Consider the following 15,624-nt stretch of genomic DNA (forward strand, 5'->3'; position numbering starts at 1 on the left):
TGATATGACTATTTGTAACTCATCCCTTTGTGGTTTAAGCTGGTAAGTGAGCAAAATGTCATTGCTCTTCATTGCACCATGTAGTCCATGTAAACCTTGTCTTTATGTTTTATTATGATTTTAGATTTCTCTTAAAGGAGGGGACGAAGATAGCAAAAGCTAAAAAATAGTCAGCTTTCCCCTTTGACTAGACTTTGCTAGACAGATTGATCAAATGTGATTTGAGTAGCAATTCACAGACTTTGATGCTTCTAAGTTTAATCTTGCCTTCCAAATACCAGCATTTAAGATTGCTGTGTAACCTCTGACTTTTGTAAGGCTCCTTAGTGTGTGTGGTCTTACTGTTTGGGAAAAAACAAAAGGAGATGGTTTACAGTACTTCCCATTTTTTGTTTCCCCATATTGTAAGATACACCCAGTTTAAAATTATATATTCATTGAAAAGAAGGGGCAAGGGGCCATATTTTTAGATAGCAATTTTTAATAATGAGTGGATTCAGTACGATTTGGTGTGAATTAACTGTGAAACAGAGCAGAGTGAAGAGAGAATCCAAAACACCCCCATTTTGTGATCTTAGAAAAGCATTTCAAAGCAACAAGGAAAATTAGGGGCTAATGCTATTTACTGGAAGAACAAAAAGACCCTGTTTTTACTACTGTCCATCTTTTCCTTTTTCCTTGTCCCTTTTAGAGAACTGGCCTGGGTCAGGCTTAGGAATGGGTGAGGCTGGCTCCCAGCTCCATGGGCAAGGAAGAAAGGTGCTGGTCCAAGTTGCAACAGAAAGCAGGGAAGAAGATTCAAAGCATGCCACCCAAGGTTATAGGCACCCAAGAATAGAATCCGAAGCTAAGACCTGACTGTTGGGTTGAAGCAAGACAGAGCGGTCAGTTCGGGAGATAGAACATTCCCCAGGCTGGTAACTCAGGGTAGGTGGCTTTTATGGGCCATTACACTCCTCCCCCACAGCCCTGAATAGTCCTTAGTGGAGAATCACATTAGTTAAGTGGGAAATAGAACAAAGGATTCTCTTGCAAGGTGGAAGCTCATCTTAACAGAAGGTAATGGAAGGAACCCAAGATTGGTTGCTAAAGTGGGAAGGGGGAGGGAAGAGCAAAACAGATTATAAAGTGTAAGCCCATTAAAAATATATTTCTCATGTGCACAGATAATATATACCGTACGGTCAATTGTAGTTGGCTATAGGGGATGTTTACTTTCTGCATTGTTTATTTCTGTATAGTTTGAATTTTTACAACAGGCTTATATGCCCTTAATAAATAGAGTGTAAGTTCAGCGAGGGCAGGGAACTCCTATTTTTTAGTCCATCACAGTACACAGTGCTTGGCACAGAGTAGATACTTGATAAATACTTGTTTTTGTTTTGTTTTGTTTTGGAGACAGAGTCTCACTCTGTTGCCCAGGCTAGAGTGCCGTGGCGTCAGCCTAGCTCACAGTAACCTCAAACTCCTGGGCTCAAGCAATCCTCCTGCCTCAGCCTCCCGAGTAGCTGGGACTACAGGCATGCACCACCATGCCCAGCTAATTTTTTCTGTATATATTTTTAGTTGTCCATATAATTTCTTTCTATTTTCTAGTAGAGATGGGGTCTCGCTCTTGCTCAGGCTGGTCTCCAACATCTGAGCTCAAACGACCCACCCACCTTGGCCTCCCAGAGTGCTAGGTTTACAGGCGTGAGCCACCGCGCCCGGCCATAAATACTTGTTGAATGAATGGATAATATTACTTTTGTTCAGGGAAAATATTAGGAAGGCTAGCAGGGGGTGGGAGAGATGAGCCCCAGTAATTTTGTCACAGTGCATCTCAAAGGCTTCTGAAGTTAGAAAACCTAAATATTACATTAGAGCTGTCCAGACATCTATTGTCAAATTATTTGTCATTTTTGAGGAGGTTTTATCAATTTTATTGCTAAAAAATAGAAAGGCTTTCTACTCCAAACCCCTTTTCTTGGTATTTCCCAAGAAATTTTAAAATCCAGTACTCTCTCAGTACTTTTTCCAAAGGATTTTCAGGAGGTGCAAGAATTTCTAGAAGTTACAAGGGACAAGGGGAGAAAAATCTTCTGAGGCACTGCTGTCAAAAAGAAAAATCCATTTGTTCTGGCAGTGGGTTGGTTCCTTCAGGGCCAAGGAATCTAGACACAAGCCACATCTCAGCCAAGAGCATGGAGAACATCTCAGTTTGCCTTGTCTTATTCATCTTTCCTAGTGGGTCTGGACCCCCTCTGTCCTTGCCAGCCCCAAATCATTCGCTGAATTTGTGGAAGCAGAAGCAATAGCTTAGATCCCGTGTTTCTGTTCCAACCTGTGCTCCAAGGAAATCCTCCAGGTTAGAATGTATTTGGCTGCTTACATATTATCTCCAGTGCCAGAGAGAGAATGGTGCATTTGTTTTTTCTCTTCTATATTTGAATGCATTTTACCTGTGTGTCAGGAATAGTCTGAAGAAGAAAATCTGACCTTGGGAGATACAGTGAGTTGGGCTTTGGGGGCTTTATCCTGGCTGCTTTCCCTGCAGGTGCCTGCACATCATGGTGCTAACATCCAACTGCTGCAGAATAACTTGCTTGGCTGCCTGTGAGTGAGGGCTACCTAAGCAGGCCTTTCTGCTTCTATGGAGCGTATGATAATTTTTTTTTTTTTTTTTGGATAATGGCTTCGTTTCTGAGAGAAAAAACTATAAAGGTAAAATTATAGTAAAAATATGAAATTTTAGAATAAGGACTATGAAAACTGACCACTTTGAAGTTCTAGCTAGACTAGATTAAAAATGTTGGATATAGCTACTACTCAATTATTTGGAAATTATCAAGTGGGAAAAAATAAGTAGTAGAGCCATATGTCTATTCAGTAAATTTAGTGTGTTTTCTATCTCTGTGGAAACATGTTTTTGATTTATGTTTGGCAGTATGTGTGAGCAGATATACTTTGTCAGACCTGATTTATTTTCATTTTTTGCTATGCCTATAATATTTTAGGTGCTTATAGTTTAACTTGGTTAACCCTTTTTATATTACTTTACAATATGGTTTGAGTTTGTTTTAACCATTGCAGGGATTTAAAACTATAATATTCTGGGATATAAATGTGGTAATAGAAGCAAGATGATTTTATTCTTAAACTGGGCTATTTTGTGACTTGAAAACCATATGGCATTTTAGAAACTAGGCATAAATGAATTGAAGCAAGCAGTTTACCTAGTGTCTCCATGTTCAGATGGCTAAGCAGGAAGGTGATTATGTTGGATGGATAAATAAATTATGAAATAACACACAAGTTATTTGGGGGCAGTCTACATAAAAAACACTTTTAATGTTGAGTCCTACGAGTTTATTCTATCAAAACAGTGATTTCTATAATAAATAGACTGTTTAAAAGTTTCCTCACTAGAATCAAGAAGGAACTACTAAAAAACTTTGAAGGGCTTTGTGTTAAATTCTGAGTCAGTACCTCTGCTGGAACATAATGAATTGAGTTTTCCAGCTAAGGGAATTAGGGGTGGATTCCTTAAAGCGGGGGGTGGGGGGGGTGACCCCAAGGAGAAGGAACCATATTCTTTAAATATTACTCATGCTATCATTTAGAAACTGGCTATTTGGATACTTTGCCAGCCAGTGTGGGTATATGTCAGTCTTTGCAAATCTCTTGGGGACCTCTTCTTAGACTTTTTCTTCTAGCCAGCTGGGACTCTAAGGATTAAAACAAGTTTTGGTTTCTTTTTTATAGGAAGAATGACAACTCTCCTCTATCATAAGGTACATTTTACCTTTCTTGTTAGACTGTTCCAATAGGTTCAAAACAGAAACATGAAATAATGAACCGGAAAGGACCATTGCCCCTACTCCCTCCCCCAAGGCTCCAGAGCAAGTGCTGCAGACTCAGATTCCTAGAGGAGCAGGAGAGGGAACAGGAGTGAGTGAGACACGCTGCGGTGAACATTCTGGGGCCCAGTGTTGTCATTATTTGCATTCAGTCATTCAGTACTGCACTGAACAGCCAGTTATTGCCATGGGGATTGTAAGGCCAATGTTGCTAAACTTGATGGTATTTTATAGAATGCTGAAAACAGATATCTTTATATGAAATCTCCTACTTACAAAACATTTTTTAATATCACATAGGGGGAGGGTCAAATAAAACATGTTGATGGGCCAGATTGATTTACCAGTTAGTGACCTCTCTTCCTGAACTTTTGCTCCCTCTTACCCCAGCTGCACCAATCAGAACTTGACTGCCCTATGGCAAAGACTTTTCTGCTGGGAAATATCTGATAAATCCCATGAACTAATGTGCCATGTATTAATGGGTCCTTTTTGCCATTTCTTCCTTCAGTTTCCTGCAGTCCTGGAAACAGGCCCATGTTGACAAAATACATTCCCAGAAACAAAGACTACCCGCTTTACTGTTGAATTCCCACACCTGTTAGTCTTTCACATCACTTAGAAGAGGGAACAGCCTTGTGATAAGAAGGGTGGTCTGGAGCCTTTTGGCATTCCTCAAACCATACTGTACAGAGAGCTGCTTAGGCTGCCTGTGTCCAGGGCTGCTAACTTACTCCATGTTAAGATATTTTTCTACTGTGTTCTTGGAGCATAAAAATACACCAAAACTCAGGATTTGGGCCCTGGGTATTCAGACTTTCCTGGTTTAGAATCGGGATTTCGCAGCACCCTCTCTTGTAACATATGCGGTACAGTCAAGCCGAAGGTCAGAGCGGTGCCTGTTCTCCTGCGGCCAGTGTACATAGCCGAGAGCCTTTCCCTAGAGAGCCAGAATGAGACAATGAGCCATAGCTACAGAATCTAGCTGTAGAAAAACTATTTTTTTGACTGGGCACGGTGGCTCACGCCTGTAATCCTAGCACTCTGGGAGGCCCAGGTGGGCGGATCGTTTGAGCTCAGGAGTTGGAGACCAGCCTGAGCAAGAGCGAGACCCCGTCTCTACTAAAAATAGAAAGAAATTATATGGACAGCTAAAAATATATATAGAAAAATTAGCTGGGCATGATGGCACATGCCTGTAGTCCCAGCTACTCGGGAGGCTGAGGCAGGAGGATTGCTTGAGCCCAGGAGTTTGAGGTTGCTGTGAGCTAGGCTGACGCCATGGCACTCTAGCCTGGGCAACAGAGTGAGACTCTGTCTCAAAAAAAAAAAAAAGAAAAGAAAAACTATTTTTTGATAGAAACTGATGAATAGGAAGTAGTTGGTATAGATTTAGAAACTGAGGCATTCTCTTCAGAAAGTTCCCCTTTTTTGGAGTGACCTAAAAAGTTTATAAAGTAAGAGCTGGATTTTCCCTAAGGCTTTCAAGTTATTCTGAAAGTGGCCTGTGACATGGCAGATCTGAGAATGACAGTGAACACTGAACAGCCATGGGAGGCGGGTAACAGCCTCTTTTAAAACTATCAAATGATACTTAAAATGTTAAAAATAAGTTATGCATATTTATTATAACTGATTTTCAGGATGAAGAAATAACCACTATTTAATATCCTCTCAGCATTTTTTCTATTGCATATATACATGTTCTTTTTACAAAACTGAATTCCTACTATATATAATGTTTTATAACTTGTGTTCTTCACTGACTGTATCATGAGCATTCTCTTATGTCATCAAATATTCTTCCTGAACGATTTTTAATGATTTAATATTTTAATAGCAGTCAGATACATGAATATGCTATAATTTATTTAGCCAATCTTCTGTTGAATATTTAAGTGTTTCTGATTTTTTTCTTATTACAACACACATGCTTTTACATAAATCTTTATGTCTATCTCCAGTTGCTGCATCAACAGATGTGAACATTTTAAAGAGTTTTGATATAAACTATCAAATCTGACCATATGCCTTTAAGGACTGTATTAAAAATACTAGTTCTTGGCACTCATAGCTTTATTCTTAAAGAACTTCAAGAAGCTAGTACCCTATTTCCCTAAACAACCAGTTGTGTGAAAGCCTCTAGAATTCTTTTCTGTCTCTCTTTGCATTCCTTAAAAAAAAATAATGTATTTGCCTTTTGTGTTTGACACACTGTGGAACACAGACGTAAGGTACTTTGTAATATGGTTTCACTTAGTAATCAGGTCATCAAGCTGTTTATTTTTGGAAAATTGTGCCTGGTAGGCAGTTGTAGCCACCACAATGAGACCTGAGGCAACTCCATGTTGGTATTTCCAAAGCTGTGGTTTATAGAATATACAGGAGCAGCTTCAAGTCAGCGTAGGCCTCACTTAAGATGGGATACATCGGCCGGGCGCGGTGGCTCACGCCTGTAATCCTAGCACTCTGGGAGGCCCAGGTGGGCGGATCGTTTGAGCTCAGGAGTTCGAGACCAGCCTGAGCAAGAGCGAGACCCCATCTCTACTAAAAATAGAAAGAAATTAGCCGGACAGCTAAAAATATATATAGAAAAAATTAGCCGGGCATGGTGGCACATGCCTGTAGTCCCAGCTACTCGGGAGGCTGAGACAGGAGGATTGCTTGAGCTCAGGAGTTTGAGGTTGCTGTGAGCTAGGCTAACGCCACGGCACTCACTCTAGCCTGGGCAACAGAGTGAGACTCTGTCTCAAAAAAAAAAAAAAAAAAAAGATGGGATACATCCACTATATTCTTAGGATACATTTTTCTGTGAATTACCCACGCTACCTGTCCTGTTGGTGTGAATGACCTGGTAAGGGTGGGGGAAGGAGTTGGTACAGAGGGTAATTGGCATTTCTTCTGGGCACAGACCTTTGATTTATGAGCTCAGCTTTCTGCACAGACAGCTGTGTGGTCCCTAAATGAGTCTTGTCTTGTATGATTAATGTATACCAGGGGAACTCCTAATAGAATTAGGTACTTATCAAGATGAAGCAGTTGCTCTTCATTCATGCTTTTCATGTGCACCTGCTGCCTTCATAAGCAAACACCATTTACCCCTGTCTCCTTCAGCCACTATTTAAATTAAAAATATGAGGGCCTGCTACAGATAGGTTGTTTCCAGGGCCTCCTATGTTGTAACACTGACTCTGTTCTATTCTGCACCACACTGAGGAGATGGACATAAGAGTCAGGATTAGCAAAATGATCTATAAGAATTAAGGAAACTTTACAAATAAAGTCCCAGCTTTTATTTTTATAGCACAATTAGTCCCTGGCTTCAAAGAACTTATAATCTTGTTAGAATTAAGATACATACACAGGAAAAGATTAAACACCAGAACAACAACAGAAAACCCAGCACAGGGCAGTGATTTAGTGCCAGATATGAAGCACCAAAAAGGAACTTTGGGCGCCTCATGCTGGAAAGTTTTTGAAATTTTTGTTGTTTTAATTAGGCCTTGAAGAATGAGTGAGATTGAAAACTGGAGGCCATTCCTCCCAAGGGGGTTGTATAGTTAAAGGGAAAATATGTCTGAAAACAAGAAGTTCTTTGAGCTGGTGTGAGGATTTGTTAGAAAACCCACCTCCCTTCACTTGACTGTATAACTTAAATATCTCTCTGGAAGCCCTTCTCTTAGCAAGCAGCAGCGCAAGCAATGTGTTGCAGAGCCTAGAGTATCTCTGTCACATGCACTTTAGAGTTCAGAGATAACCAGCAAAGCCAAGGCTCCTCATTGTCCCCATGAACTCTTGGGGCCCAGCCAGCAGCCCACAGAGACATATATTCAGGTAGTTTTCTAGAATGAGTATGGGCTGTGACTCCTAGTCACCCCTTGGCGAAGTCTTGGCTGAAACAAAGTCTGCCTCTTTTCTTCAGGACTTGCTTCCTGGGGAAATTTACTACCCTGATGCCTTAAACTTCCCCTGAGCTCTCAGTCAGGCCTCATAAAGCTGCAGTCAGGCTTTATAAAACCATGAAGTTATTGGCAGTAGCCCCTAGAGACTTTTAAACTTTCAGTGAAGTCATAGAGGTGTGGGCTGTAATTCAAGTAATTCACAAAAGATAAGAATTGCAAACATTTAGACATAGTATCTGCCTACCTTTTCAGATACTTAAAAAAATACCCATTTCAACTAAAAGCTGACACTTGAATACTATACTTTGTTTTACTACCAGGTATCCTTCCAGATGCTCAAAGATATTTTTCCTATTTAGCCTGCCTGAAAGACTAACATTTATACTTCATTCCTTTGGTCAGTTAGGAGATTACCCTTTATTAAAATGACCCTTTTAAAATTAAATAATTTATTTTTTTATTTTTTAGAGACCAAGTCTCACTCTGCTGCCCAAGCTAGAGTGCAGCATCTGTTCATAGGCATGATCATAGCACGCTGCAGCCTCAAATCCTGGGCTAAAGCCATCCTCCTGCCTCAGCCTCCTGAGTAGCTAGGACTACAGAGGTGCATCACCGTGCCAGGCAAAATTAAATAGTTATCAATCATTTACATTACAGCTTAACCTTAGTTGGGTAAGATTAGGGAGAAGGTGAGATGCAGTTAAGATTTGGAGTGGTTAGTGAGAGAGATTGATAAATTTGCTTTGAAGTCAGTCCAGCATCTGACTTGGGGACCTGAGAAATTGCTGCTGTAGATGGGTCCCAACTCTTGCCTTTGAGTTAGGTAATATACTAGGATTCAGAAGTAGCTTCACAACTTCCATAGAAGTTGAGTGCTATGTTTTAAAATTATCACCAAAGTGGATAGGAAAGATGCCTGGACATAATATGAAACAGTTTAGAACCCTGGCTTGTATAATTGGGCAAAAATGGACATACTTACTGTACACAAACTCCAGCTTTGCCTTGGACCCTGTGTTTGAAGTGGTGATGCCACTGGGCAGGCCTTTGTAAGTGTGAAAACTGGCTCCACAGGAGTTGGGCAAACAGGAAGTACATTTATTTCCCGGCTAAGCCTTACTAAAGTTTGGTTAAGATGTGTCTGGCCCCCATTTTTTTTTTTTTTTATAAGATTGTAGCTCTTCTGGAGAAAAGTTCTCTTTTATCCCTTAAAATTCCATAGTGTAAGGAAGAGTATGAGATTTAGCTCTGATAAAAGGGGTCTGAACTTGTGGGTTAGTTTTTTTCCTCTGTTCTTTCTATCCCTTCTTACTGAAATTACTTTCAACGGTTATGAACTATTACTGCCTCATTTTTTTCCTGACCACTTGCTCCTAATTTAGGTTTCAGCTAATGACATTTTAATAAAATCCCATGAATACATTTTAAGATTTTACATTAGCCGTTTAACACCATTTAATCAAAACTTCTTAGTACTTCACACTAATAAATTATATGTCTGTATTTTACCCAGAAAGTATTGAACTTCAATACCAAAGGGTTAAGTATACCATTAAGACAAGTAGTAGTTATCTGTTTCATAAATGCCTCTAACACTTGACTTGCTTGATTCAGTTCAATTTACTAATTTACATAATTCTTTTAAAACTCATGGCATAAATTTTTCTGTTAGGCAAATACAAAAATTAAGGTATATCTTAGACAATAAGATTGTATAGGCCGGGCGCGGTGGCTCACGGCTGTAATCCTAGCACTCTGGGAGGCCGAGGTGGGCGGATCGTTTGAGCTCAGGAGTTCGAGACCAGCCTGAGCAAGAGCGAGACCCCATCTCTACTAAAAATAGAAAGAAATTATATGGACAGCTAAAAATATATATAGAAAAAATTAGCCGGGCATGGTGGTGCATGCCTGTAGTCCCAGCTACTCGGGAGGCTGAGACAGGAGGATCGCTTGAGCTCAGGAGTTTGAGGTTGCTGTGAGCTAGGCTGACGCCACGGCACTCACTCTAGCCTGGGCAACAGAGTGAGACTCTGTCTCAAAAAAAAAAAAAAAAAAAAAAAGATTGTATAGCATATCCATACAATGGAATATTATGCAGCAATTGTTTATGAAAGATTTCTATCATGTGAGAAGCTGCTTATGTAGGCTATATGCAAGGCATGCTCTCAGCAATATTAAATATATTTACATGTGTGAAGAAACAGAAAAAAAGACATACCACCAACTGTGAATAGTGAGTGATTCTGTCTAGATAAGAAGATTATGAGTTTTTACATTTTTATTCTTTATACTTTTTTGTTTATTCAGTTTTTGATGCTGACTGGGTATCACTTTTACAATAAAAAATAAATCCAATATGGGGTTGTAAATCATGTTATCGCCTACCTCAGTAAAGAGTTAAAATATATAGTGGACATTGAAGGTAAAATTAATGCTTTCTCTAGAGAGCCAGTGAAAAATTACCCATCATAAATTTTTTAAATTACCAAGAATTTTGCCATTTAGCACTTTAAGTTACCTTATATGTCATTGGGCAGTATTCCTATAGATCAGTGTTTCTTAAATTGGGAATGCTGGTATTAACTCATAGGTTTCTATGATAGCTTGGAAAACAATAATTCACAGTTTTACAAAATTAATGGTACCAGTTATGAAAATCCCAAAGCATTTTAGTTCAATGTCTTGTGAGAGATTTTTTTTTTAAATAAACCTTTTCTTATTGAAGTATAACACACATACACAACAGTGCACAATTCTTAAAAATGTATAATTTATGAGTTTTCACAAAGTGAACATACTCTTTTAACTACTTCATTTTATTTTTGTTGTATTGTGCTGGTATTTGTCTTTGACAAAATTTTCATAAAAGTTCCACATAAAAAAGTATATTGTTGTTTAACGTTCTGTGGTCTCCAGAAATTATACTCCAGATTTTGCACTTTTTGGTCTCATAACTGCATTAGCTCTTTGTATTTTTACAATTTTTGAGGAACTCTAAAATTTCAGTCAGAATAAACATTGTTATTCTTAGTTTGTGGTAGGAAAACTGGCTTTTAAAAATTACAAAAATGAAAGAAAGTAATAAACACAAAATTATTGACCTCGAGCTTCTGCAGATTTCATTTTTCTTTCATTCCCAACCGTGGTGTGTGTTTTGTCCCAGTGGGCTGGCTGTGTGGAACCTGATTCCTGTGCATCTGCATACGATGCGGCTTAGTTTGCTAATCTAAAGAGGCACATCAGGAGCCATCTGGAAGTGTCAGGTTTAGAAATCTGAGACCAAACTGGGAGGGCCTTTAGAGATGATCAGCCTGGAGGAGGAAACAGGCCTGGGAAGTTACAAGCCTTGCCCAGCCAAGGTCATGGAGTTAGCTAGCACCAGAGCTGTGTCTAGACCCTGAACTTACATTCCGTTAGTAAACCATGCTTAGTCCCTGTTCTCATCCAAAAACTCACCCTTGCTACTAAAAATGCAGTCCTAAGACTGTGAAATCAACTTATCAAGAAAGATGAATTACCTAACACATTTTTCAGCCAAACTTCTTAATGGGAATAACCTGACAGCATCAACCTTTTTTGGAATATGTCTCTTGGGTGACTTCAGGTGAGTAAGAGACAGTGTGGCAATGTGTAAATGCTGATCTGTAATTGTTTAGTGTGACTGTGAGAGTACATTCAACTGGAATAACCCTGGCAATAGGGAAAGTGTAGTGTGATGTTGACTTGTGACCCTTTCCTGGGGAGCAAGCTGTGTCAGGAGACCTAGCAGTACTTCTGGAACATAAGGTTTCTAGGCCATGTTCCCAGGCACTGGACAGGACTGGCTACTGCACCTGCAAGGTGACCATCAGTGTTTTATGATTTGGGGTTTTTGAGATTTTTTTTAAGTTGCCTAAAGGCAAACAGGTAAATAAAGCTGCTCTTTGGTTTCCTAAGGGAGGTCAGACAACATATATTGAGTAAGTGTTGATCACTGTGGTAGGCTCTGGGGATTTAGTGCTTAATAAAACATGTCTGTAAGGACTTAGTGTATGGAGCTGACAGTTCCAAAGAAAGATAACCATTGCCCTCCAGAAATCTTGGTTCTGTTAGTATACTGGATTAGTGACATGCTTAAGAGTCTCATCAGAGCAAACTGACTTTACCTACCTGTGAGTTTGTATCCCGGTGGAAAAAGTGTCTTCTAAGTCTCACATGGCAGCCATCCTTGGCCTGACCTTCTGCACCACTCTCTACAGTCCCATCTACCAGACCCATTCTATCCTTTCCCATTTTCTTCCCTTCATCCTTAGAGGCCAGACTGATTGCTTTGCCCCCAAATGTCTATGACTGTTCCTGCCTTTGCGTTTTCGAGCATGTTTTCACCCTCGTTTAGAATATCCCCTCACTCCCCTTCTGCTTCTCCAAATCCTGCCCAACTCAATCCCCATCTTCTCTACAAAGCCCTTCCCAGTCTTCTTTCCTCAGACTCGGGCAGCACTTCTTCCCCTACCATGCTGTGGTTGCTGTAGCTACAATTTGGCCTAGCAGGAAGGAGAATGGACTCTGGAGTTAGACTCTCTGGGTGACCTTGGGCTGCAACCTTTCCTGGCCTAGAGTTCTTCATCCATAAAAATGGGAATAATAATTGTACTTGGCCCAGAGTTGTACAGGTTAAAAAAGCTCATACTATTAAAGTCTACAGAACAGTGTCTGGAACATAAATTCTCATTAAATAGTTGCTGTTATTATAATTCCTTCTAGCTTGTGTTTAATCATGGCCTTCTATGTGTTATTGTTTAATCATTTTAATTGTCTATTTCCTGGCCGCTAGTGAAATTGTAAAGTGAATTGTAAAGAAAGAGACTTGATTTTACACTTTCTGTTTACCCTTTTCAGTATTACATGTGCATATGTGTATGTAATAGTTTCATTTTAAGCAATATGTATAGGTCCCCAATACATATCACTTAAAACTGCGGTCCCCAACCCCTGGGCCAAGGACTGGTACTGATCTGTGGCCTGTTAGGAACTGGGCCACTAACTGGGCCACACAGCAGGAGGTGAGCGGCAGGCAAGCAAGCAAAGTTTCATCTGTATTTACAGCCACGCCCCATCGCTTGCATCACCGCCTGAGCTCTGCCTCCTGTCAGATCACTGGTGGCATTAGATTCTCATAAGAGTGCAAACCCTACTGTAAACTGCACATGCGAGGGATGTAGGTTGTGCGCTCCTTATGAGAATCTAATGTCTGATGATCTGAGGTGGAGCTGAGGTGGTGGTGCTAGTGCTGGGGAGCAGCTGCAAATACAGATTATCATAGCAGGGAGGTTTGACTGCACAATAAATGCAATGTGCTTGAATCATCCCCAAACCATCCCCATCCCCCTAACCCCCCATCCGTGGAAAAATTATCTTCCATGAAACTGGTCCCCGGTGCCAAAAAGGTTAGGGACTGCTGACTTAAAATGAAACTATTATTGTAGTAAAGAAAATATATGGAACAGGAGTAAGGAATTGAGAAAAGATTGGCTTCAGTTCACAGATGGAGTTTTCTTACAATTCTTAGAGCACGTGATCTGTTCCTTTTTCATTGTTGTTGAGTCTAATGAGCTCTTCTGCCACAATGTTCATACTAAATGAAGTATGAACATCATTTAGTAGCAGTTTCAGGAAGTTATCATAGACTCTTTGTTCTTTTTGGTCCAAGGGTGGGAGGGAATCTCAGACAGTAAATTCTGATCTATCAGAATATCTCAGGCCGGGCGCGGTGGCTCACGCCTGTAATCCTAGCACTCTGGGAGGCCGAGGCGGGTGGATCGCTCAAGGTCAGGAGTTCGAGACCAGCCTGAGCGAGACCCCGTCTCTACTAAAAATAGAAAGACATTATATGGACAACTAAAAATCTATATAGAAAAAATTAGCCGGGCATAGTGGCGCATGCCTGTAGTCCCAGCTACTCGGGAGGCTGAGGCAGTAGGATCGCTTAAGCCGAGGAGTCTGAGGTTGCTGTGAGCTAAGCTGACGCCACGGCACTCACTCTAGCCTGGGCAACAAAGTGAGACTGTGTCTCAACAAAAAAAAAAAAAAAAAAAAAAGAATATCTCAAAGCAGTAAGTGGTGGGTCATGAGCGAGTTGTTTTTAACATACTTCCCTTGCTGGGGGGCGGGGTGCCGCGGGGGTGGGCGGGGGGGGGGGGGCGGAGGGGAAGGCAACCTTTGTCTTCAACTACCCTCTTCCTCCCTGTTCTCCTTTATCACCAACTCAGATCCTCACAAATGCCATCTTCACCTGTTAGTGTTCACAGACATTTGGGGGAAACTGAAAGTTACATCCCAGTAGGAAGAGGTGGGGACCCGGGTGGAATCACTCAATACGATTAAGCCAGTTGTGGGCAGGAGTCCTCATGATGGCAAGAGGGTCCAGCAGGGTCTTCTGCCATCCACCCAGCAACCTGGGACCTCAGCCAGAGTCTCTCACAGCCCTGTGGTCGCCCCCTCCCAGGTGAAAATGCTGTGTTTCTCCTTCTCTAGGCTGGAACAAGACATTAAAAAGTTGAAGGCTGACCTGCAGGCCAGTAGGCAAGTGGAACAAGAGCTCCGCAGTCAGATCAGCTCCCTCTCAAGCACCGAGCGAGGGATCCGCTCAGAAATGGGCCAGCTCCGGCAGGAGAACGAGCTGCTGCAGAACAAGTACGTGCATCTTTCCAGCCTTTGGCGGGAGCCCAGCAGTCTCGCTGTTCCTCTTGTTTCCAGGGATGGGAGCACAAGATTTGTGGTGACAAAGGGACCTAGCTGAGAGGTTTTAAAATAAAATGTCTAAAATACTTGATTTAGGCCGGGCGCGGTGGCTCACGCCTGTAATCCTAGCACTCTGGGAGGCCCAGGTGGGTGGATCGCTCGAGGTCAGGAGTTCAAGACCAGCCTGAACAAGAGTGAGACCCCGTCTCTACTAAAAATAGAAAGAAATTATATGGACAACTAAAATATATATATACAAAAAATTAGCCGGGCATGGTGGCGCATGCCTGTAGTCCCAGCTACTCGGGAGGCTGAGGCAGGAGGATCGCTTAAGCCCAGGAGTTTGAGGTTGCTGTGAGCTAGACTGACGCCACGGCACTCACTCTAGCCCGGGCAACAAAGTGAGACTCTGTCTCAAAAAAAAAAAAAGAGAAAGTAAAATACTTGATTTAGTGCCAGATATTCGACATGTTTATAAAATCTATAAAAACTTATTGTAACAAAACAGCTTATTAATATTACTATTTCTTTCATTAAATAACTAATTAGTTTAAAATATTAATAGTTATTAAGCTTTCATGATAATAAAAGTAAAATTGACAAGTAGTTCTACCACAATTTGAAAATCTTGCTCCTTCGAGGGAAAGTTTCCAGAGGATTAGACTAAATTTACTTTGATTTCCAGAACTGAAAAATGTCACTGAACTTTGATTTTATTTGAAAAGCAGGCAAAAAGCCAGCTCTTCTGTCTGAATTCCTTTAGGCTTTCCATTAATTCATTCTGGAATTACTTCTTGACTCAATGTGGGTCTGTCTTTTTTTTTAAAAAAACTCCAAGCAATGTGTGTGGTAGTGATGACTATTATAAGCTCTGGGCTTTCCCCATTGATAGAAGAGTTCAGCGTTTTCAGGAATGTAACTGAAAGCTAAAGCATTACAGTCAAATAACCTCTCTATTGCTTTTGATCAGCATTTGTGGTGGTTCTAACATTGACACCCAGAGAACATCCCAATAATGTCATTTCATGTTGATAGGAAAAGCTGGGGTGTGGAGGATAGTAAGCAGGGAATATGGCTGAAATTTCTATCTGAAATTAAGTATCCTGTAACTCTAACCAAGAGGTCAATTTTGGGACAGTCTGAGAAAATGTCCTGTAGTTGGA

General features: G+C 40.8%; 1 protein-coding gene across 2 annotated transcripts in view; it reads left to right on the forward strand.

Moving 5' to 3' along the window:
- MACO1 (macoilin 1) overlaps nucleotides 1-15,624 on the forward strand; it is a 59,396-nt gene that overhangs the window by 32,431 nt on the left and 11,341 nt on the right. For both annotated transcript variants that reach the window (XM_069477474.1, XM_069477475.1), the window contains one exon: nucleotides 14,255-14,413. In XM_069477474.1, coding sequence (XP_069333575.1) covers nucleotides 14,255-14,413 — 159 coding nt within the window. The remainder of the gene's footprint in view (nucleotides 1-14,254; nucleotides 14,414-15,624) is intronic.

The sequence above is a fragment of the Eulemur rufifrons genome, chromosome 8 (assembly GCF_041146395.1).
Source record: "Eulemur rufifrons isolate Redbay chromosome 8, OSU_ERuf_1, whole genome shotgun sequence".
NCBI classification, from domain to species: Eukaryota; Metazoa; Chordata; class Mammalia; order Primates; family Lemuridae; genus Eulemur; species Eulemur rufifrons.